The sequence below is a fragment of the Squalius cephalus genome (genome assembly GCF_949319135.1).
Source record: "Squalius cephalus genome assembly, chromosome: 14".
Taxonomy (NCBI): Eukaryota; Metazoa; Chordata; class Actinopteri; order Cypriniformes; family Leuciscidae; genus Squalius; species Squalius cephalus.
The window spans coordinates 136,928-163,038 of NC_137135.1; the positions used below are offsets into that span (position 1 = coordinate 136,928).

Here is a 26,111-nt window from a genome sequence, read left to right on the forward strand (position 1 = left end):
TGTGAATAATATCTGGACTTACAATCTTCGTTCCTAGGATATTTTCCTTCTGTCTGTTCCAAAGGTTAGAACTGAGCTGGGGAAAAAGGTGTTTAAGTTTGCTGCTCCCTCTACATGAAACTTAATAAGCTAGTCTCATTGGTCGCTTTTAAGAGGATGTTAACTGACTTGGAGGCAGCCACATCTGGCTGTAAATGTTCTGCCTGATGTGTTAAGGATTGTAGTTGACTTCAAGGGATTTGCTATTTCAGTTGTTTTATGTTTTTATTATTTTTGTGTATATTTTTGTCTGTATGTACGGTTGTACTGCTGCCTGTCTTGGCCAGGGCACTCTTGAAAAAGAGATTTTTAATCTCAATGAGTCTCTTCCGGGTTAAATAAAGGTAAAAATTATATATATATATATATATATATATATATATATTAGGCTATTTGTTTAATTTTTTTATATATATATTAAAAAATATTAATTAATATTTGTTTATATATATATTAGTGCTGGGCAACGATTAAAATTTTTAATCACGATTAATCGCATGATTTTCTTGCGATTAATCGCATTGTTACGCGCAAAATTGAATGATGAATTCTAAAGTAGTGTATTGCACACTTTTGATCTAAATGTACTGCTATATACACAAAAGTGCAATAACGTGGTTTGCAAAAACTTTAAACAAATAGCCTAATGTGCTTTTTACCAGCAGTATTCCCTTTACACCAGGGGTGGGCAAACTACGGCCCGTTAGGCTGTTTAATCCGGCCCGCCGAGTATTTTAAAAAATTGTCTGAAGATCGCATTAATTTTGCCTTTTTTCTTGCAATACTTTGCGTTATATATATATATATTGCGTTGCATATATTTGACAATCGGAATATCAGATATTGCATGCCATAGCTAACAAATGTAAAAAAGGAAAAATGACATAAAAGCAGATCATCATTCATTCAGCGCTGTTGTGGCTGCGGTGCGTCACGTAACAAGCAATGACGCGTCACCATGGAAACCAAACAGACCGCGCCTTAAGCGCATAGACTTGTTGCACCGCACGTTAATGTTTTTTCCTTTTTTGGAAACTCAGTGAGAAAAAAAATGTTTGGTAACCGCTTGCACACCTTAGTTTTTCCTTTGATTTGTCTGCTATTTAGTTTCTTTGCTCCTCTGGATTTGTGGATGTATCCTGCCCGATTCCGTTTACCGACCCATATCGTCCGGCTTTCGACTATGCTCCCCTGTCTGCCATGTACAGAACCCGTTTTTTTTTTTCATTAAATGTTCTGATCTGCCTTTGCCTTTTATGTTTTATTTTATTATTCTTAAAATAAATTTGTATATTCGTTTATTTCCACAAATGTATGACTTTTGGAAGTGCAAATTGCCATTCAGTTTTAATAAAGCTGAATTAACGTAACCTGTCATTTTTACTCTTCTAAGTGTACACTTGCAGATGTTTTGTTTCTAATTTACTGTTAGGCCATTAAATAATAAGGATAAACAATATTTAAAAAGTATAGGCTATAATTATCAAACATCTTTAAAAATTAACATCAAACATAACATGCTAAATGGGGGATATCTAGCATAAAAAAATGTATTGTCAGAATGTCGTCTCTCAGTTGTTGAATTTCGCACAGACGTTGCCACACGTCTGTTTGCTCAGCCCGATCTTATGAAAGTGCGAATACCACGAATTGTATTTGTAGTGCATAATATGTTTTCGCGTGCATATGATATGCACTTTATGGCGTGTAATAGGCACGCACTCCACACCCCTAATCCTAACCAAGGGGTTTACAGTGTGTAGCATGCACGCAAAAAAACAACAAACATTTTTGGCATATAAATGGCACAAGAAATAAAATTTGTGGTATAGATACGCACTTTCATGAGATCGTGCTTCATAATCTGCTACTGGGCCGGCCCTCTGTCAATTTGTTAAAACCCAGTGTGGCCCTTGAGCCAAAAAGTTTGCCCACCCCTGCTTTACACGGTAGCAATAAAATATTGTAAATCTCAACTTAAACATTAATGTAATCAAATCAAATATTAAACCAAAGCTATTTGCCACTGCCAGGGCATTACCTTTTATCTAGCTTGTTAAACAAGTTAGCATCAGAGTCCTGTTTTCTTGGGTTTTTTTCTGAACAGGTATCAACAGGTATCTTTCATCAGGGAGCAACAGAAACAGTTTGTGTTCAGTAGCAAGTTTCCCTGTTACTGTGCGTTCACACCAAATGCGAATAGCGCGTCAAATTCGCGTCTACCGCGTCTAGTTGGACGCTTGAACATTTTGAATCCATTCGCAAAACATTTTGAATCCATTCGTAAAAAGCAAAAGTTTGACGCGAACTGGACGCGCGAATGAGGCGAATTCGCTAAATGCCTCATTCGCGCCGCGGACCTCCAGACGCGCATAAACGCGTCTTTGCATTGACTTTAACATTGAAATCACTCGCGCCAGATGCTCTATTCGCTTTTGGTAGAGTGTGGTGAAGTGGTCGAGCACAATTGCAGCGACAAGCGGGTGCGTTCCCGTGAAACTGTCGCGGTTGTGAGCACACGCCCGCTGCCGAAGTTGAATTGTCTTGAACTTGATGAGGACGTGCAGCTGTGGCTCGGTTGTTTCCAGGGCGACGCTGATGATCGGCCGGGACGCTCGTCACAATATATATATATATATATACCGTAAATCCTCTAATATTGGCCTGTATTCCATTACAGATGGTGGACAACCAGAATGCCTATTACCGCCGCGCCAGCCGCCGCGGCGAAATCACCGCGGCAAAAATAAACCAGCCGCATTTCAAAGTCGTTCCCGAAATGACCGCCAGGTGGCGCAAAGGGACACTGTGCAAAACAGCAGCAATTGCCGTATTTTAAAATGTAAGTGGGTTAAATATAAAACCCTAAGCCTAATAGGCATATTTTTCATATATATAAATAGGCCTATTAGGCTACAACAGAATAGAACCAAAGATAGAATCAATTTTAGAACTGAAAAAATATAATCAAAAGTTAAAAATAGAGACGATATTAGGAGCAATGACGCTGAATATTTTTACTATTCTATTGAGGAATTAGATAAATGAAGAGCTCTCGTGAGCGATACAATTGCATAGTAATTTATAGTGATTTCAAAAGCAGTCCTTAAAAAAAAAAATACATGGAGTAGTGTGGCATAATTTTTGAGAGATTACGCGGAACGCGTTTTAGTTAAGATCCTGGTTTCAATGCCCTTAATGTATATAGGCTAGCTACTGCTTTAAAAAAATGTCACAACGCGTTTTGAGATTGTTTTGAATTAAACATTGAAGTTTAAAATGTAGTGTTTTGGCACACCAGGCCGAGTGGCGTTACGCATTGTTCAAAAATCAAGTTTTATTCTGGCATGTTGAATTGGCGTTAGAATTTTTTTTTAGATTTAGATTTAGATTTCGTTAGATTTATTTTTCTCATAACAGCTAAAATAACTTAATATATGCCTTGTCTTAATATGACCTACTTAATATAGGTAATAGGCATATTAGAATTTTTTTTAGATTTAGATTTCGTTAGATTTATTTTTCTCATAACAGCTAAAATAACTTAATATATGCCTTGTCTTAATATGACCTACTTAATATAGGTAATAGGCATATAATAAATTAGCAAAACGTGGCCCCTAAATATTTAATTTTCAATTATTTTAATTATCACAATTAAAGTTTTAATTTTATTAAATTGAACAAGCGCAACAATCAGCATTTAATCAAATATTCTAAAAGATGTATTATTAATAATAATGTTATTTCAACATAATATTTAGTTTTTTTCGACATGATATATGTGCGTGCAACAAGCAAGATGTGTATTTGTAAATCCAGTGATGCGTGCATTGATTTTTATCAATAAACTAGTGTTTTCTGACAGTGTCGACTGCAAAGATGAAGTTGACGATCGCCATATTTGTAGTGAACGCACCTAGAGAGAAATGCACATAAAGACATAATCAGAGAGTAGCCTTTTTCTTTTCGTTTTGAATTATTTCGTTTGAAGACATTTCAAGCTTTGTGTATTTGATGTATTTCTCATGTCTGTGTGAGGCATACGCTGAGTTTCGTTAAGTTAGGAGGATGAGATGCGCTCCAGCTGACGTGCAATGCAAGTGACCGCGCGGACGCCTCCATGATTAGTGTCTGTTATATTTGCTTCTCTTACTTATTAAATCCAGGCAAGGGTTGATGAAAAATTGATTAAAATTAAGATACAATTTATAGAAAACGAAATTCACTTTAAAGAAAGGTTTTCTACTAAACAAAACTTAATGAAGTGGTCAAAATCATGTCTGACCCACTCCATATCCATCTCTCGATATAATGCATCATATCTTACTCCTGCTGTTCACTTTTCATATTCAACATAGATGGAAAAAAATAACATTATAATATTTTAACAAATATGAATACTAAAGATACTAAATATAAGATACTAAATGAGATTATTTAATGGCTACAACAGTATAGACTCTATTTGTACAAATTGCTGCACATTAATTTAATTAAATGAAGCCTTGTAACGAATTCACACTGTAGGGTAGACTGTGTACAGTTGAGACACCTTAAATAACTTGTGCATATGATAACAAGCACAAGTTGTGATTTTTGCTGTGCACTTGTCAGCTGGGAAGGAAATATACCAGACCTCTTGGAACTTTAATTGAATACATCGCGTTGGTAAAGCATACTGAAATTACATCCCTACAAATGTATTAGGCCCTACTGAAAATAAATGTATCGAATTTAAGCAAAGTAGCCTAAATGTTAAGACTGTAAGCCCTTTGCTTTTTAGTAGCCTATAAAGGACTCTTATAGCCGACTTTGTGTTAATTTAATTTGTAGAGGATTTTTTAACTCAAACATTAACACTGAAATAAATGAAACTAAATGATTGTAATTTTTTGGCACACCACGACGAGTGGCGCTATGCATTGTTCTAAAGCCAGGTTTTATTCTGGCAATGTTGAATTAGTGTTCGACAAACGCGGCGGCACGTTCATTTGAATGAAGAGCGCTTCTCGCTCGTGCGAGCGAACACACACTGGAACGTTAGGCCATGTCGCATCGAGTGAATCGTGGCCGAGTGGTTGAACTTACAATACGATCATTTAGATAACACGGGTTCGAATCCCGAACTAACTTGGACTACTGATATTTTTTATATTAGCCTATTAATGCATTTTGTAGTCTATTGTTGATGCAGAGAGATTTGTCTAGTTCTAAGTTTTTTGCTTATAGCCTATTTACAAAATAAAATCACCATGCATTTCCATTTTACACTAAGGAACAAATATTATACAATGACTTTACTTCTGTAGCCTATAATAATTCCAATCGTAATTTCAAAAGCAGTTCTGTTAAAAAAAAATAATATATGTATATATGACGTTTAAACGACAAACAATAAAATCAGAACCAGTATTCTGTTGCGTTCATGGTTCCAGTGGCAGTAATGCATCCACGGCTTTTCAAAATGTCACAAAGCGTCTTGAGATTGTTTTGAATGAAATATTGAAGTTTATAATTAAGTGTTTTGGCACACCACGACGAGTGGCAAACTCTTTGTTTTGTTTTGCAAACTCAGCTAGCCTGTGGGGGGGGGGGGTTGGAGAAGGCAATAGTTGCTTTATCGTGGGGGTGGAGGACAAAGGTGTTAATGTTCCGTCTTTCATATGGAGAGTGTCGGAGCCAGCCTGATGAGCAGGCAAAGGCAAAATTCTTTTAAGGATTAATCTCAAAATCTCCAAAAGTCCATAGCCTATGTACAGTGGGCCCTATATCTTATAAAATTATATATTGTAGTTTTATTGATTGTATTTAAAGGTTTTCCACACACAATTTCAATTTAGCAGATACAGAGCTCTTTAATTCGCGACCCACCTCGTTTTATTGTAAGGTGAATTCAGCAAGGCATGTTGTATCTTTGAAGGAACAAAAGCTATTTGTAAGTTTTTTCTTTCGTGATTTGTGTGGATGACACACGGCGACACATACAGTATTATCAGCTGTATGGTGTTTTTTTACGCTGAAATGCTTAATTTCGAGAAAGACCCGCCGCGCGCAGTGAGGGAGACCAAACTTACTAAAAAAATATCCAGCGCGAGAGAGACAAAGAAAAACGCCTGTTCTTAAATGTTGTTTTGAACTTTTTTCGTTTTGTACCGTTTTAATTTTTTTAATTTAGCTGCAATTTCTTTGACAATAGAAATTTAAAATGTTGCAAGAATAAGATTATGTGTTTCTTATTTTGCATCACAAAGGGAATAAAATCGCATCGATGCAACCCTGTTTAAATAAATAAACTTTCCCGACACTTTATTCATACAAATGTGCGATGGGTTTTCAAACTTAATTAATTTTCTTTTTCTTTTACATTTTCATTGTTTATTTTTTAATTGAAAGCAATACTGTATTGAAAGTATTTTTCTGATTTGTTCGATCTGTTTTGAAAAATGTCTTCCGTTGCGATGGCCGGCTATCACTGTCAGTCATCTCAATCTCGTGAATGATTCAAACACACACAAAAAAATTAATAATTTAGCAGATTAAAGACAAGCTTCATCATCTTCATTTTCTGGTGCAATCGGCTGACAGTCTTCCTTCATCAGATGTGTCGTCTTTGCAGCGGCTCAACTGGAATGTAGCAAATTGATGTTGTAATGTACAATTGATAATTAAACAAGATGATTGACTTTAATAAACAGATGCATATTTAAGCATCAAGATCGGAAAAACATAAACACTGTCGGCTACACTGAGATTCGATCTCAGATCGTTTGAAGCTCCGAGAGGCTATTGTTAATGCATTGACCACAGAGCTATCGTCTGAATAGCATAGGTCTACTATTTTCTCTGTTTTAAAAGTTTGTCATATTCTTTTTTATTTGTTTATTTTTTTAATTTACTGTCTCGAAATTTTTTTTAAAGTGTTTTTACAAGACCATGTGCTGTTTGTTTGTTTATTTATTTATTATTATTATGCAGATGTTAATTCAGCCATTCTGTTGGATAAAAATTGTCCCTAATGTAAAATGGAAATGAATGGTAATTTTATTTTATAAATATAAAATATTTAAAATAGGCTATGAGAAAAAAACAATATGGTGTAGCAATATTTTAGAACTATCAAATCTCTCTGCATTAATAATAAAAAAGTAGCCCATGTTTGTTGTCATCTGAATTATTGAAACGTAAGTTATAGCCTACCACTCGGCCACGAATTTGTTTTGTTTTATTTTGTTTGAAATGTATACATATTTTGCTTTCGTTAATGTTAACCAATTCTGTTGTATAACAGGCCTATATTTTTTCCCTAAAAGTTTGTTTTATTCTCTGCTTTGTTTGTTTATATTTTTACATATTCAATCAGTCTAATTTTTGTTCAAATAATGAAAAAAGTTTTTTTTTTTTTTACAAGATCTTGCGCCATTTTTTTTTTTTTTTAATAAACAGATAGAAACTTACCTTTTAAAATGCCGCAGTTGCTGCTGTTTTGCCCTGTCACTTGCGCCATAGCCTAGTCATTTCGCGAACGACTTTGAAATTCGACTGGTTTATTTTTGCTGCGGCAGTAATAGGCATTGTGGTTGATTATTTATTAAAGAATTCAATTGATAATCATAACAACATGTAAGCCTATTTAATTCTGTATATAACAAAGAATGCTTAAACCGACTAACATCGGTTAGTAACTGCAAGTCCTGAAAATGTTTTAATTTTACGGTAAATTATTTAAATTTATTTCACTGTTATGTTTCAGTTAATAAATCTACAAACACATTAAAATAACACGAAGTAAATGACAAGTAACCTATTGACATAGCCTTTCTAAATGATAGAAAAAATGGGCACACAATGTTAACGTGTGTCTACTTTGTTTAAATTTAATGAATTTGAATTCGTTTAACCACAATATTTATCTTGAATTTATCTGTGACCTCAGCTCAGATTACTGCCGCGGCAGATTACGTCATAAAGAGAATAAACTGACACTTTTCAAAGTCTGTGATTACAGCGCCACTCAGCGGTAAAAGGCAGCAAATACACATCCCAATTTTGCCGCCGCGGGAACGGCGGCGGTAAATGTCTCATTCTGGTTGGCCACCATCTGTACCTGCTGGGTCTCTAACATTGGCTGGTCTCGCTGTCGGCGGAGGTAAATAAAGGCCGGCCTCTAATAGTTAGAACCAACGTTTTTCTGGGCAGGCCACAACATTATGCTTGTGATAGTAACATGCAAATACCACAGGGGGGCAATGTTTGCTAACGAATCAAAGCCATAGCTACCGTAGCCTGGTCATGTCAATCACTTCGCTCTTGACTCGCACGTGAGACTTCAGTCACTGGTAGGCTGACTTACCATGGTTGTTTACCATGGCAGCTGCAGAGCCAAAGAGGATTTTTGGCGAAAATCAATTTTTTAACCCCCTGGAGTCGACAATCGCGCCGGCGATAGGATCGCTTTTTTTCTTATAAGTGCAAATGAGATTCAAAATTTTCTGTTGACTTTGATCTTAATTACGGAGAGCGCGCGCTATTCAAACCCAAATAATATGAGGCGATCCACGCAAACCTGTGAACGCCCACAATCAGCTGGATAATGTACTTTACAACGCTGTGAGCAATAATACTATCTTAATAATTTTTTATTTTATTTATCCTTTATTTTACCAGGTGATGTCCCATTGAGATAGTCAAATCTCTTTTACAAGGGAGCCCTGGGGCAACAATTACACAGGTTACACAGAATCACAAAACAGAATAAATAAACATAAAAGAAAATAACATAAAAGGCTCATTGAAAACATGTGCATTGTTCAAATTTGGATTGTTTAAGTAATTGTTTAAAATGTTCAAGTGGGATAAGAACAGAAAGCTTCAAAACCTTTTGGAGTAAATTCCAACACCAAGGAGCAGCATAACTAAAAGCTGTCTTACCAAATTCAGTTGTTACACGTGGGATATTTAGAGACAGAATGTTAACGGAGCGGAGATTGTAAAGGTAATGATTCCTGGTCAACAAACTAGTAAGATAGCTGGGTAAATTACCATTAATAGCTTTAAAAATAAAAATGTGCCAGTGGAACCATCTACGCAGACCTAAAGAGCTAAAACCAGTTGCCTCATAAAGACGACAGTGATGAGTACGTGATTTGGCATTAGTAATGAACCGTAATGCACCATGGTAGACTGTGTCAAGTGTGTGCAGTGTGGTAGAGGCAGCATGCATATAAATAACATCCCCATAGTCCAAGACTGGTAAGAAAGTGGCACTAATCAATTTCCTCCTAGCTTTGATAGTAAAACAGGATTTATTTCTAAAATAAAAGCCGAGCTTTACTCTCAGTTTTCTCACTAATTTTTCAATATGTACTTTTAAGGTTAGCTTTTCATCAATCCACAGACCAAGATATTTATAAGATGAAACATTTTCAACACACTTCCCATCCAGTGTGGAAATGGCTAGGGCGGTAGATGCGGGTACAGTGCGAGACTTTGTGAACTGCATCACTTTAGTTTTACCAGCGTTTAATACCAGTCTAAGTTCAATGAAGGTGGCCTGTAATAAATTAAAAGACTGCTGTAGTGATTGATAAGCTTGAGCTAGAGTGGGGGCGGAACAATATAGTACTGTATCGTCTGCATAGAGATGTATTTTGCCATTATCTGCTACAGAGGCAATGGTGTTAATGTAAATGGTAAATAGGACCGGACCAAGGATAGACCCTTGAGGGACACCTCGCCGGACCCCCAGTGGGGCAGAACTATGCCCATCGACAACTACAGTCTGTGTTCTGTTGGCAAGATAATTTCTGAACCAATCAACTGCCTTAGTGCCCAAGCCAATGTCCCGGAGCCTCTTAAGCAGGATACAGTGATCAACTGTGTCAAAGGCCTTTGACAAGTCGATGAACAGAGCAGCACAGCTCATTTTATGGTCAAGATCACAGATGATGTCATTAAGCACCTTGGTAGCTGCAGTAATGGTGCTATGCTTGGCCCTAAAGCCTGACTGTTCTGGAGAAAGTATCTGATAATTTTGCAGGAAGCCCTTAAGTTGGGTATTTACTAAAGACTCTAGGACCTTTGCAAGTACAGACAATTTGGAGATTGGGCGATAATTATCGAGAATGGAAGGGTCCCCCCCTTTCAGCAGGGGCAGCACATGGGCTGATTTCCAAACATCTGGTAAGTCATTTGAAGACAGGGACAAGTTAAAAATGTATGTAATAGGTTCCACTATGATATGCGCAGATAGTTTAAGTAAAGCAGGATCTAGGCCATCAGGTCCAGCTGATTTCCTAGTGTCAATTTCCTTAAGAGCCTTAAGAACTGCAGATGAGGGAATGAATTCAAAATCGAATCCCTCACTGACCAAAGAAGCAGGTGAATCGTGTTGGAGGGGTGAGGAGACATGGCTGTGTGAGACCTCTTCAGGATATGATTGTTCAAATATGTCACCTGCCTTAAAGGGACACTTCACCCATGGGAACATTGATCTTTATTGAAAGTGGGTCATATATGTAGTCGAAATGTAAAATAAATTTTGAATTTGGTGCCTTCTTGACCGAGGAAAGAAAGAAAGAAACTTCAGGACGCATTTGTATGAAAGACAACAACTCCCACAATGCACCACATTGCACAGCTGCGCAAGCCACTCCCACTAATCCAGAACAGCATGAATCACTCTTCCGTCTATAAGGCTAGCTACCACCGGACCGGAGCTTGAAATTCATTTCACACAAAATATCTAACGTTAGTTAGTTGGCGAACTCAATAGTGAATTACTCCTCATTTGTATTTCTTTCGAAGTGGTGAATTATTGCATGCATGGTAACGTTACCTGGATGTTCAGTCAGATGCGGTGCGAAACTAGGATGGTTCACAACACAAACACCCGTGTCCTCGTCTGATTCACAACACAAACGCCCGTGTCCTCGTCTGATTCACAACACAAACGCCCGTGTCCTCGTCTGATTCACAACACACACGTCCGTGTCCTCGTCTGATTCACAACACAAACGCCCGTGTCCTCGTCTGATTCACAACACACACGTCCGTGTCCTCGTCTGATTCACAACACAAACGTCCGTGTGCTCGTCTGATTCACAACACAAACGCCCGTGTGCTCGTCTGATTCACAACACAAACGCCCGTGTGCTCGTCTGATTCAGAGATTTCGTGCATGAGAAATTGTCATTGTTGAAATTCTTTGCCGCAGACGGACTCTATCTCTGTGTTCATAGCGGTTCGTAGTGAGATCACCGGCGCCACCAGTCCGCCCTAACTCGAGCCGGTCCGGGCTCCTCGTCCGCGGCAGGCAGGTCTTCTGCCTCGGCTGCTCTTCGCTATAATGCGGCTTGATAGCCACAAACACCTGATTCGAGCATCAGACTTCCGAAATCCTCTTCTTCTACATCATATTGAGTAACGTTACCCTCCGCTATTGTCATAACTTTACATCTGTCTCCACAGCGCCTGTTAGCTTAGCTTCAAACAAGATGGAGGATATTGCTTTCAGTTTCAGAGAGTAAAGTCCCACCCACTGATCTGTGATAGGCCTGTAGCGTGAGCATGAGCGCCCCCTGGAATAATGAGGAGCTAGTGTTTGTAGTCTCTACACTTTTCAATGAAATGTGACTTCCTGCTTATTATGACGCAAAATGACGATTTTTACGTCAGAATAAGCAGGAAGTAAAACACTTAAATCCTTATTTCTCCCATCTCAGGGAAAAATAAAGGAAAAATCCACGATCATTATAATATATGACTGGGTTTCTAACAATACAAAGCTTAATGCAAATGGGTGAAGTGTCCCTTTAATGAAATGGTCATTAAAAGCATTAACAATATCATTCTTGTTTGAGATCCGTTGGGTGTCTTTAACTATATGCTTGGGGAGAGCAGAGTCACTGGTAGGTGATTCCAGAGATTTTATCGTCTTCCAAAATTTGGATGAGTTATTTAGGTTTGAGGACATAGATTTGAGGTAGTAGTCAGATTTGCACTTTCTTACAAGATAAGTGCACTTGTTCCTAAGATATCTAAAGTTAGTCCAGTCAGATTGGAGGTTTGTGGTCTTTGCTAAGGCCCAGGCTGCATTTCTCTCATGGATCAGAGAAGACAGTTCATTGGAGAACCAGGGGTTATCACGGCCTTTAATTCTATAGCATCTTAGAGGGGCATGTTTATCAGTAATCGAGAAAAAAAGTGATTGAAAGTAGTTCCATGCCACATTGATATCTGGTATAAGACTAATTCTAGAGAAATCACAGATGTTTAATTCATGTAAAAAGGCTTGTTCTACAAATCTTTTAAAATTTCTTTTAATAAGGATGCGAGGCTTGGATTTAGGGAGCTTGGTGTCCCTAACACATGCTATGGTGCAATGATCACTAATGTCGTTAGAGAATACCCCTATTCCTTTATATTTCTGAGGAGTGTTGGTGAGTATTAGATCTATTAGGGTTGACTTATCTGGAAATTTTATATTAGGACGTGTAGGAAAGGAAACAAGCTGAGTAAGATTTAGCTCATTACAGATATTTTTCAGACAGTCAGAATTAGCAGAGAGCCAGTCGAAGTTCAGATCTCCCATAAGCACAATTTCCCGATCCCGTAATTCGACTAATACATCAGCTAGAGAATTTAAGGCCTCCTTAACAGCAGATGGAGGCTTATAGCAGGCAATGACAGTAAGGAGTGATGTGGAAGAAAAATAAATGTCAATAGACAAAAACTCAAATATTTTAGGACGGGAGATAGATTTAGTTACTCTGCAATTAAACCTGTTTTTAATGTAAATGGCAACACCACCACCCTTACTTTGACGATCACTACGAAATAAATTATAACCAGTAATATGAATAGAAGAGTCAGAAACCGATTTCTTCAACCAAGTCTCAGATAAAACCAAAACATCAGGGTCTGAGGAAGACACCCAAACCCGGACCAGGTCAATTTTTGGCACAAGACTTCTAACATTCATGTGGAGGAAGCCAAGACCATTTCGTTCTTTAAAATCGGATGGGGTAGGTAAATTAATGCATGGGGGTGTAGGCCCAGGATTTGGCTTAATGTTACCTGACATTAAAAGAAGTAAAATGATTAAAAGACGATATTTTAATTTAACAGCTTTGGAACTGTGAAAATCATGATTATGTGATTGGCCAGTTGATATTAAAACATCAAATATTTCCATGACAGTTTTACTAGAAACACAGAAATATATATTAACAGGAAATAAATTAGATTTATTGACTGGTTGATAGAATGCAGTGCACGAAAAATGCATAAGTGCAATATAGGAGAGTTCAGGATGGAAGCCATTTATGTCGTCAGGAACTTTGTCAATTGGAACAGTATAAAATGTGGTAATATTAAAAGTCATTAATAGGAGAACAATGCGAAGCAGGAGGTACATGGAATGCATTGTAGGTCTTCAGCGATGCGCCCAGAGTAATCCACAGAAACAGGAAACAGCTGATTGAGTTTGTACTGCGGAAGACCAAAAAGCGGAGTAAACAAACAAACCAACGTGGTCGTTGTGGATTTTACAATGTCATGATGCAAACATTGATGGTAGAAATTTGCCCAAACAACTTTCCTTTTCAAGCAAGTTTGAGTGCGAAGCTAAACCACTCCGGGCAGACGAGTAGCCTTAACTTTGCGTTGAGTGCGAGGTGGAAAATGCTCACGCGTCAGCTGAGCTGAAAGCGGGAGATAAAGCTGTATCAGCGCTCGCACTGTTTCTTATCGTTTTCACAACAAAAAATGGTTAAGGTAAGAAGTATAACTTTCCTTAGTAAGAAAAGTTTGAGTGCGTTGATAATTCATCCATTGATAATTCATCCATGAAAACGCGTGAATGTTCAGATCCAATCTGACCTCTGACCTCATAATAATCCTGGAAAATTGACCTCAGAAGTGCTGGAAGTTTTATTTCGAGGAGCAACGCATCCGGCTGAGGAATAGGTCAGTTCTATATTTGATTTGTTCTAATCGCAATCGTGTCTGTAAATTATACGCAAAAAGACTGTTTAAATATAATCGCGTTTCTGTGTGAATGAATGAATGCACAGATGCGCGCTGTTGTGGAGCTCAGTTACTACAGCGGGAACAAATACTGTTTCAAAATGAATCATTGCTTTTCACCAAAAATATAATTTAGCCTGAATTTGTTGTTATTTGTTGTTAATGTTCTGTATGTATGCAAACCATAATGTTATATGGTAACTGTACGTTTTCAATAAATGAACCTAGTATTTTATAGGTTCAAATAGACACAAAATCTCGTTTTTATTCATTCTACTGGTAACGTTAGTCCACGTTTTGCTCAAATAGAAATAAAGGCCTGTCTCTAATTCTGGCCTCCTTCCAATAAAGGCCTGGGCCGCGATGCGCTTGAGTAAAATAAAGGCCCGGGCCTATATTAGAGGATTTACGGTATGTATATATATATATATATATATATATATATATATATATATATATATATATATATATATATATATATATATATATATATATATGTGTGTGTGTGTGTGTGTGTGAGATGTTCCGGTGAATAGAAGGAAAAACTGTTTGGATGATGGGTACATAAATCTCCAGGGGTCACTTAGTCACTTACACCGTATGTTTGGAGAAAGGCATTGATACATTGCGCTGATTTACTTGCTGGAATAATCGTAAAACTAGAGCGGTCCAGAATTGGGTGTAAGATTCAGATCTCCTCCTAAAATAATAAGTGTTAAGACTGCGTACATTTTTTTAAGAAATCAAAAAAAACTGTACATTATCCCAGTTAGGTGTGTATACATAGGCCAGGACCACGGGCATGTTATAAAGTCTGCCCTGAATTATTACGTATCAACCATTTTTATCCTTCACAGTGGCCTCGTCAACAAATTGTACGTTCCTATGTATAAGAACAGCAACTCCTCTACTCTTATTGTTAAAAATTAGAGTGGTATATTTGCGAAAAGCCTCCTCTGTGAAGTTTGGAATGGTCCTTGTTCAGCAAATGATCAGATTTAAATTTATTAAGGTGGTTGAATACTTGGTTTCGTTTCACTGGGTGATTTAGCCCCCGTACATTCCAACTGACCAGCCTCGTTTCTGCTCCACCTATGCTACTAAAAGCCATCACATACATTTCTCAGAAATGCCATCAGAGGAGCCCTTTAGCTCACAAACAAAATATGCATGAATATACATTACAGTACAGAAGACTGACAATAACAAAATAACTATTATTCCTTGTGTATGAAACCACAACCTCTTCCAGTTATCCCTACTCCCAATTAGCTTACCATGTGAGCCCTCACATGGTAAGAACATTATAAGGCTCTTACAGCTGACATAAGCTTCCATGGCTCAATGTAAACTTGGCGTTGTTCCGAAACTGCTCGGAGACAGGAAGGTAGAGATCCAAATGCAGCTTTAATGAAGGGGCAATCCAGACACGTAATCCAATAAACAAGCAAAAGGTCAAAACACAGGTAAGCCATCCAAACAAACAAAACAGGCAGGGGTCAGAGGCAAAAGAGTAATCCACGGAACAGGCAAGAAATCCAAAAACCAAGAGACAAGAAACCAGGGAAAACGCTCGGGAATGCAGTGCAACAACATACAAAACTTTGCCGTGAGTGATGGGGTGAACCAGGCTTATATGGGGTGAACTAAACAAGAAGATGAGATACAGGTGAATGTGATAATGAGTGATAATGAGTGCTGATGAGTCCAGGCAGAGAATGATGGGAGATGTAGTCTGTGAGTGAATATGATAGTCCGGTGTGGAGTGCCCTCTGGTGGCTCTCAAGGGCACTCCAGCTGGTGATCGTTACAGGCGTAAACATTAGGCAGACATTAAAGTTAATTCAAATTCAAGAGTATCTCAACCCAAAGCGAACCCCCTCACAGTTACGAAGTAAGCTCCTCACCTCATTGAAAGCCGCTCGCTGCTTGCTCACTGTCTGAGTGAAATCAGGAAAAATCTGTATCCGGTCACCATGGGTTGTAGTGGCTAACTTCATTTCTATGGCTTTCTTCAAAATGTCCTCTTTTTCAGAGAAGTAATAACACCATTTCACAAAGGCATGCGGTGGTTCATTGTTATCAGTTGGTCTGCTGCGAGGAGTGCGGTGAGCTCGGTCCAAGAGTGGGGTCTTCTCGAGGTTCAGGGCCTCTTTCAGGAGGCCGGCCACAAACTCAGTTATCCGTTTGCTGTGCTCTCGCTCTTTAACTCCTGTAATGCGAATGTTTGAGCGGCGTGACCTCACCTCCAGATCTTCACTCTGTTCTCTAAGTATGGCCAACTCCTTTATCATATCAATAAACTCCTTCTCAATAGTAGTAATGGAGTCTGACTAGCCGCTCATCGCAGTCTCCAATCCGGTCACCCGCTCCTCCGCTGCTTCCACTTTGGCATTAACAGCATCCACGGCACTGCATAACTCGGTCCTGGTCAACTTAGCTGCAGAGTTCAACTGATTGGGCAGCACCCTTCTCTTAAATTTTTGCAATCAAGTCCTCTTTGAGTGAATTAATTGCTTGAAGACCCACACAGTTGTCACTAGCTGAACCCGTGTCTTTCTTTGATGATACTTGGAGTTCTGCGCTAGCATTAGCGTTCTGGCTGGAAGCAGATTCTGCATCTCTGCGGTTACTCCGGCTCTTGTTCATTTTCCCTCAAAAGTAGCTCAAACTACATTCAAACCAACAGGATTTAGACTGTTACGCACTTATTAACACAAAGGGAGCTTTAGCAGACTAAACCATAAAATCTGAGCGATATAAACAAAATATGAAGCTGGTTGTGGAGAGCCCGACGACTTCACGTCTTTACATGGCGCCGCTCCAGCCATGTAATAGTATATTAATACAGACATCTGACTCCTCAAAGATCAGATGTTTAGATTCAAAGATCAGAAGATCAGATGATCAGAAATGTTTTTATTTCTCTAAAATTAAATGCAGCCAAATGTCAACCAGACAAGTAAAAATGGTCTGGATGAAAGGCTGAATATAGTGTATTAATAAAGACATCAAAATCAGATGAGTATTTAACATTAGTTCCTCAAAATTAAATGCAGCCAAAAACCAACCAGACAAAAAACTCAGTCTGGATAGAAGGCTTCCAAAGCCATACAAATATTTTATTTAATTCCTCAAAATTAAATGCAGTCAAGAAACACACAAACAAGAATACTTGGTCTGAATGACAGGCTGAATATTCCTGTTATAATCTCAAATGAAAAAAAAAAAACATAAATAATTGTCTGTTAAATAAGTTTGCACACAATCATAGGAAAAAGAGAGAAAGGGAAATCCCCGTCTGCTCAGTCACCTACGCATGTATTGCAGACACATAATCTGCACATTGCCTTGGCAAACCTGAGATCTGAACAACTAGATTCTTATTGCAGACCCATAATCTACGCGCTACACATGCGATCCGAGACCGAGTCACAGAATCTTTATTGCAGACCCGTAATCTACGCGCTGCCTCGGCAAACGCAAAAGAATCCAAGCCAAAGAATCTTTATTGACTTTCTTCCGTCGAGAAGAAAGCCAACAGGAGCAGAGATAAAACTCTCGATCTGTGCATATTTTACACATTTATGAATGAACACTGTCAACCCCTTTTACAAGAGCATGATCAATCCTGTCTAAATATATAATATGCTTGTGGACAAACAACAATAAATAGACAGAGACAATTTCACACAGAGCGCTTGCTAGAAGCTGACAATGTTTGGTCTGGGTACACTATAGCTGAAAATGATCAAAAATGCTGGCAGTGGCTGGCAACTTTTTTCAAAAATGCTGGCAGGGAAAGAGTCAATCAGATGTAATTTTTTTAATGTATATTATAAATATTCTAAGTATAAATAATACCTTTTATTTGTTATGTACTGCAGCCCTGGCATCACAGACCATTGAAGTGGCAGCTCTAGGAAGACCTCTGTTTCCTGGTATGCTGTATGACTGCCGCAAGGACACCTTCATTCCAGGTGCTTTACAAACCTAAAATAAAAAAATACGTTTATTTTCCCCTCTTCATCAAATCTTGCATCACTAATTACAAATCCTTGTGTAACAATACTATAAAGCCTGCATGTTTTTTCAACAGTACATCACTTCCTCATACATAACTCTAAAAGTAATTTCTCATTTCAGGTGTCACTCTGTGGGATAAGAAATCATTGAGAGAAAATTTGGACAGTCGTCCACAGCCCATGACAGATTTGAAGTTCAGTAGCTCTGACTCTCTTTCTGGTAAGTCCAGTCTCCTGGATGTAAATGCTTCCCTGAAGGCCAGCTTCTTGGGAGGGCTGGTGGAGGTGGGAGGATCTGCCAAGTTCCTGCGTGACACCAAATCCTCAAACCAACAATCCAGAGTTACAATGTATTACAGTGAACGCACAAGATTCGAACAGCTCACTATGAGCCATCTGGGAGTGAGACACATCACCTACCCTCAGGTCTTTGACCAGAAAACTGCAACTCATGTGGTCACAGGTGTACTATACGGAGCTCAGGCCGTCATGGTGTTTGATCGGACATTTTCAGAAGAGGAAGAAAAGCAGGAGATTGAGGGAGAACTGAATATCATGGTCAAGAAGATTCCTCTATTTTCCATTGAGGGACAAGGAGCTGTAGATATGACAGATGCTCAAAAGAAAGTGGCTGAGAATATCGCCTGCACATTTTATGGTGACATCCGCCTTGAGCAGAACCCCACCACTTACATGGAGGCCCTAGAGGTGTACAAGAAGCTCCCCGCTATACTGAAGGAGAATCCACAGGATGCAGTTCCAATAAAAGTCTGGCTCTATCCTCTTTCTCTACTGGATACAAAAGCAGCTCAGTTGGTTAGAGAAATTAGCACAAGTCTGGTTTCCAACACTGAAGATATAATAGAGGGGCTGGGAGAAGTACAGAGGGCTTGCCACGACCTGTCTAGTAAACCGATGGTAAATGTTTTCAAAGACATCAAAGAGAGGCTGCATTCGTTTCAGAGCTCATTTAGCATTTACAAAACGGTGCTCCTGAAAGAAGTGGCCAAGGTCTTGCCTGCTATTCGAGGAGGAGAGAAGGAGCAACATTCATTGGGAGACATCCTGAAGATCCACTACAGCTCCCCCTTTACTGCTGACATGCTTAACCAGTGGTTAGATCATGCAAAGGCTGAACTTAACCTCTTGAGTTCTCACACCAAGATGCTGGAGGGAATCACAACTGAAGACTCAAACAGTCTCAACACCATCCTCTTTAATCTTAATATTGATGTTGTGGTGTGCTTGACCTTCACATCTCTGAAGTATGAAGACCCAGATCTCTCAACCCTGAAGAAGTTTGTGGAATCTGATGAGTTTAAAGAGCTAAATGTGGGAATGAAATCACATTCTAGCACTTTAGCACCTGTCAGAAAGTGGTTCAACGATCCTGATGTCACCTCAAAGATGAGAGAGAACTTATCTCTTTTCAGAAGTTTTTCAGAGGCTAATAAAGATGAAAAGAGATATCGATTCATTATTTCTGCCATCTCCGATCCCTCCAGTCCAGGCTCTTCTATCTATCTTTATGAAAAAGGGAAGCTGACAGACACACAGTTCCAGCCCGTGTCGAAGCCTCCTCCACCAGAAGTGATGAAGGTCCTGGAGCGCGGTGTGACCCTGAAACTGCAGAAGTCCCCAACTGGAGAAACTGTGCAGTTCAGAGTTGAGTACCAGCAAGTGAAAGCAGATTCTGGCGCTGAGGAACAGTGGATTATCATAAACACAGCTGATGAAGTCTTTAATATGACTGGATTGGAGTTTGGAAAGCAGTACTCGATCCGCTACAGGATAGTGGGTAAAGTGGGAGTGAGTGAAGCCAGTGACACTATCGGCCCCATACAGTCTTCAGGTAAGTGTTAAATGCACTTTTTTTTCTTTTGCATTAATATTTATCTTTAAAAAAAAAAAATATATATATATTTCGCTTAATTCTCAGTCAATGTTTGCATTGACAACCATATTTACTAACATGTGTGGCTATAATTAAATGTGAAACATGTTGTAAAGTGTTTCCCACTTGACTGTATATATGAATGTATAATTTCCTTTGTTCATGTTGTTACAAATAGTTCTTAAAGACGCAGAGTATCCTGGGACCCAGAAATTTTTTTTTTTTTGAATTTAGTTTTTTTCCATGTCATCACACTGTTTAGAGCACAATAAACAAATGGTAAAAAAACATTTATTTTATACTTATAATTTTATATTTATTTATTTTACATTTATTTTATACTATAATATTTTATTCATACGTTATGCTATGTCCTCTGTAGTGGACGCCAGGACTAAGTTGTTTAAAAAATAAAATGACATGAAATTATATGTATAGGCAAAAACAATGGGATTTTTTTTCAATCACCAATAAATTTGGGGGTTTCAGGATTTTTTCAACCAAAATTTGTATAAAGATGATTCTCAACTATGTTATGAAAGAAATAACGGAATGAATTGATACACCATTTTACTTTATGCAATATGTTGGTAAAATGTCCATAAATTAATATTCCCATTCAATGCAATGTATCTATAAACTGTATCTAATTTGCACCTTAATGTGTTCTTGGAGCAACATTTAATGAAAAAATAAGTGTAATAATTGGAGTAATAATTGGCAACATTTTAATAATAATATCTAATATTTCATAGGAATATTGATGTATAATTTATTTCCATATTCACTTGTTGTGTCTCACAAAATGCCTGATAAACATGATTTAAGTCCTGATGTCCTCTACAGTGGACACGTTTGAAATCAACGCCCTGTTCTGTAACAGAAAATATTTTTTTTATTTGAAACCCCTTAACATTTTCCTGAGATGTTGTTTTATGAAATACAATTTGAAAAGTAGTCCAATTTAAATTAGAATTACAATATATTATCATATTTCCATAAGAATGCTACATTTGATCACTAAATTAATGTCAGACATTTTTAAAGACCAAGGAGAAGTTGTTTTCATGGTGAAACCTCCAAACATTTCGTATCTCTGAAAAGTCCTGAATGTGCTCTTTACAGGACACCCAGGTTGTGTCATGTGACATGTATGATGTCAGAGAAATTCACTAAAATATAATGTCCATTACAGTGGACAAAAGTCTATTCTTGGGTCCCAGGAGGTTATGTATTTGGTGTCTAATGTAGGCTACTATACTTAATCATATGACATTCACAATAAACAATACAAAGCCTTGAACAAGTAACACGTACATTTATCTGTATGAAAACCAATAGGACATTTAAAAATGCTCCTCATTTGGGAGTCACACTTATTCTCTTCGTGGTCAAAAGTGACCGGACACCTGAAATTGTTTTATTTTGTCAAATTTGTAAAATTGTATTTTGAGAGGATTTGATGGTAATTATTAAAGGGTTAGTTCACCCAAAAATGAAAATTCTGTCAGTAATTACTCACCCTCATGTTGTTCCAACCGCGTAAGACCTTCGTTCATCTTCGGAACACAAATTAAGATATTTTTGATGAAATCTGAGCCAAGTCTGAATCCTCCATAGGCTGCTATGTGACCGAAACTTGCTGGCCCAGAAAAGTTATTAAAGAGATCGTTAATATAGTCCAAGTGACTCCAGTGGCTCAATCTTAAGTATATCAAGCGACGAGAATACTTTTTGTGCGCAAAAACAAACAAAAATAATGACTTTATTCCACTATTCATTTCCTTCTCTCTGGACCTCTAGTTGATTCGCGTAGTGTTTTTGCGCAGCGCGTCTGTGTACACGTCACCACGTAGGCTCACTATTGGCCGACGCCGGTCATGTGTGTGATGCGTGATGACGTGCAACACAGACGCGCAGCGCAAAAACACTACGAGGCCCAGAGAGAAGGAAATGAAAAGTGGAATAAAGTCGTTATTTTTGTTTGTTTTTGCGCACAAAAAGTATTCTCGTCGCTTGATATACTTAAGATTGAGCCACTGGAGTCACTTGGACTATATTAACGACCTCTTTAATAACTTTTCTGGGCCAGCAAGTTTCGGTCACATAGCAGCCTATGGAGGATTCAGACTTGGCTCATTTTTCATCAAAAATATCTTAATTTGTGTTCCGAAGATGAACGAAGGTCTTACGCGGTTGGAACAACATGAGGGTGAGTAATTACTGATAGAATTTTCATTTTTGGGTGAACTAACCCTTTAATGTTTATGCAATAATTATGGTCCATTTTTGCCATTGAAAATTATTTAAAAACAAATTAATTTTTTTAAAAATATTTTTTCAATAAATGCAGTATTTCAGATTAATATACAGACTAGGCCTTTTAAAGCAGCACTCAGTAGCTTCGGGATTTTTTCGCAGTATTCTCGCTTTTTGCTCGCAGGTTTCTCTCTAGAGCTCTCCCCACAGCTTCAGAATAGATATTTGACAACACTGTTGTAAAAACTCGTTGGTGATTCTCAGACTACGCAGGCTAGTAGATCAACGACATCAAAGCAGATGGGACATTCTTTAAAACGTCTTCTTCATTCGGGTTCGGACAGCATGAGGGAGCGCAATAATGACAGTATTTGAGCAGATTTCTTTTGGCCGTAAAGCAATTGTTTACATCGCGAGACCTGATATCACGCGATACTTCCTGACGCGGCGGCCGGCTCAAAGTTGCAAGTGCGTATTTTCCGCTCACGGGCACCAGGGGAGTGCGAGACGACCACCATTCAACCCGAAGTAAGTAATATAACCATTTCAATGACTCTGAAGCTGTTCAGTTAAGGTAAAAAAGTTACTTACACCTTTAAATAAATTTTTGAAGGCAGATTAGCGCCATCTATTGTAATTCCATGGTGTTACCAGAGAGGCTTGTGAATTCTCTAGTAGTTTTTGGACAAAATTACTTTTATACTAGTAATACTTTTAAGTTACTTTTTAATTTACTTTTAAGATGTGGATTTGAATTTTTTTTTTTTTTTTTTTAAAGAAATTCTTAAATAATACTTTTTTTATGTTGATTTGAAGTGTACACGTTTTTGCATTATTATAATTACAGCCAAACCTGAATACAGAGACATTTTGTTACACATAACATTAAAATTCAATAAAAATGTAACAAAAATAAACAGGAATGCTTTATCACAGCTTAATACATCTGGATCTGATCTCATTTCAACCTCTTATTTTAGTCTTCTGACTCATTTTTTCTGAATAGTAGCTCTACCAGTTCATTTGTGTGTATAATTGTGTGTGGTGGTTGAATTATAGATTTAATTTTACATATTTGTTCTATTACAGTCACACCAGTCTGTACAGTCTGTCTGTGTGTGTGTGAGTGGAGGTGTCTGTTTTGTATTATTGATGTTTTAGAGTTTCACCCCTTCATTGCTGAGCAATTTTTTCTGCATCGTGGCCAATTTGTAGATTGTACAAATCGTACAAATGTGTTTTGTCGATTTCACATTCATTTCCTATGGTCGTTTGTTTTTGATCGAAGAGCACAAGTGTGACTACATTTTTTATGACCACTTAGCCTGGTGGAACCATGACCTCAATTTTTTTGTGTGTTCACATTCCAAAAACCATAAAAGTCACCAAGTTTCGTACCATTCCAATGAAGCTGTGATTTAAAAAAAAAATAAATTAAAACAGAAAATTTAACTAAAACAGACCAAAGAGCACCAGATGATATAGCTGACATAAAAATAAAATAAAAACAACAACAATCATAATCAAAACACACAAACAAAAACAAATAATCAACTTAAAACACAAAAACTGTTGACTCTTAAAGGATTAGTTCACTTTCAAAAAAATGTTTTGCTGATAATTTACTCACCCTGATGTCATCCAAGATATCCATGTCTTTCTTTCTTCAGTCGAAAAGAAATGAAGGTTTTTGAGGAAAACATTCCAGGATTTTTCTTCATATAATGGACTCAAATGGCAACCAACAGTTTGAAGGTTAAAATGTCCGTCTCAGTGCAGCTTCAAAGTCTCGACACGATCCCAGTCGAGAAATAAGGGGCTGCGTTCGAAACCGCATACTTCCCTACTATATAGTATGGGAAAAAGTGTAGGCGAGCGAAAAAGTATGTACTTATTATGTACTAATTATTGTGAGATTCGGACTTAAGTGCGTTCAAATATGCCTACTTTCCTGCTATATAGTAGGCAAAAACAGTACGTGAAAGAAAAAGTATGTTCGAAACATCAGTATTCATAAAAGAGTAGGCGAGAAGTTCCCGGATGGCTTACTGCTTCCGGACAGATTTTCGAGTGCTCAACCGATGGATACTTTTCTATCCCAGGAGGCCATGCGAGAGGATACGTCATTATCAAACATCGCGGAGATCAGCGACGCAGGTGCTTTCAAATGTGAGTTTTTCACAGTTCCTTGTTTTAAAATTGCTTGTGTTGAACTACTGTAGAGTAAACTGTTGAATTGTTGAAGGTGTAAAGATGGTACACAGTGTAGTATAGTTGTGATTTTGCTGTAAAAACACGTTTTATTATGTATAGCTATCAGGATAGCTCCAGTAAGGACACTTACGTCTCTAAAGGGGGATTTACATAAACAATATACATCTTAAAGACGCTTATTTGAAATGTCTATTTACATCTGACAGGAAAATCTTCAATAAGTATTGCAGAAGAGCACATCACAACATGAAATAGACATCTGAGTGATGAATGTTTGCTATTATGTAGAACAAATCTATAAAGTAACTAAACATAAGTTAGCTATTTTATTTGTCCATTAGTAGTTGATAAATTGAGGAACATTTATGTTGGATAAAAAGTTAAAACAACATCAACATGTAAATGTAGTGTTGAGCTCATAAATCACTGAGGTAATGTGAATCTTGTCTGGATGTTACAGGGACAGATGAACATGTGTGTGTTTATCCGGTGGAGAGTGGCTCATAAGGCTGAATGCTGCCATCAAAGGCTTTGAGTGAGTATACTACAGAAATGAGTAACAACAACTATTTAAATATTAGGTTGTAGTTTATTTTAATTATTGTAATTTCAAACAGAGCTACAGCACTTTTCTGATTCTTGATTTCTGTGCATTTGCCGCACAGCTTTTGTGGTGGAGCAGGACCTGCAAGGAAAGATGATGGCGGCATTTGTAAAAAAAAAAAAGCGTTTTTTGTCTTCTAAATAATACTGAAATCAAATGACATTGGTCTAAGGTGTTCTAAGGTGTTTTTGGGGCCCTTGGGATGTTTTGACATGTCCTGACATTTGTGCTTTTTTCAGTTATTTATAAACATGTTAATGGCAAAGGTGTAAATTCACTCTATATAGCACAAACAGGGCTACCATAATATGTGAGCAACATGTATGTAGATGTTTGTATTTTTAAGAGAATAATGTTTATGCATGGTTATTGAAAAAAATAAAAATGAAAGTTGCTGAATGTTGTCGCTTCGAGTTCTGGCTTCAAAATGATGTGAAAATAGTCTTGCTTTATCGTTCACATAAAACAATACATTGATTTAAATTGTGTAAGGGGGCTCTACCCCTAATATGCGAGGGGGGGGGTAAAGGGGGAATAGTTTACACCTGAGAATACAATGTCCCACCCATTATGCGTAATGACTTGCATAATGAGCCATTCATTCAGGTGTGACACTGACTGAGCCACAAGAATAAATGCAAGGACAAAAGATATATTTAGAAGAAGACTTATATTGACCACTTAAGATTTTGCTTACATCTATTTTGTAAATATGTTTTGCTATTTTATTAAAAAGGTTACAATTACAACAATAATTACAATTTCAACAATATTTCAAGTGTACTCTTTCTTTGTAAAAAATGCTACATTTTATCATATGTATTCATTAAATCAAATCAAATCAAATCAAGTATATTTGTATAGCGCTTTTCACAATACAGATTGTATCAAAGCAGCTTTACAGTATTAAATTAAAATAAAATAATACAACAAGGTTTGTCTCTAGTGGAATTTATTGATTGATAGGATAAAATTAAATATCCCCAAAATATCCCCAACTGAGCAAGCCAAAGGCAACAGTGGCAAGGAACCGAAAAAACTCCATCAA

At 37.6% G+C, this 26,111-nt stretch overlaps 1 protein-coding gene across 1 annotated transcript in view; it reads left to right on the top strand.

Moving 5' to 3' along the window:
* LOC307171189 (stonustoxin subunit beta-like) overlaps positions 1-26,111 on the top strand; it is a 173,509-nt gene that overhangs the window by 108,658 nt on the left and 38,740 nt on the right. The window contains exons 4-5 of the mRNA XM_079892669.1: positions 17,955-18,047; positions 18,214-19,944. Coding sequence (XP_079748795.1) covers positions 17,955-18,047; positions 18,214-19,944 — 1,824 coding nt within the window. The remainder of the gene's footprint in view (positions 1-17,954; positions 18,048-18,213; positions 19,945-26,111) is intronic.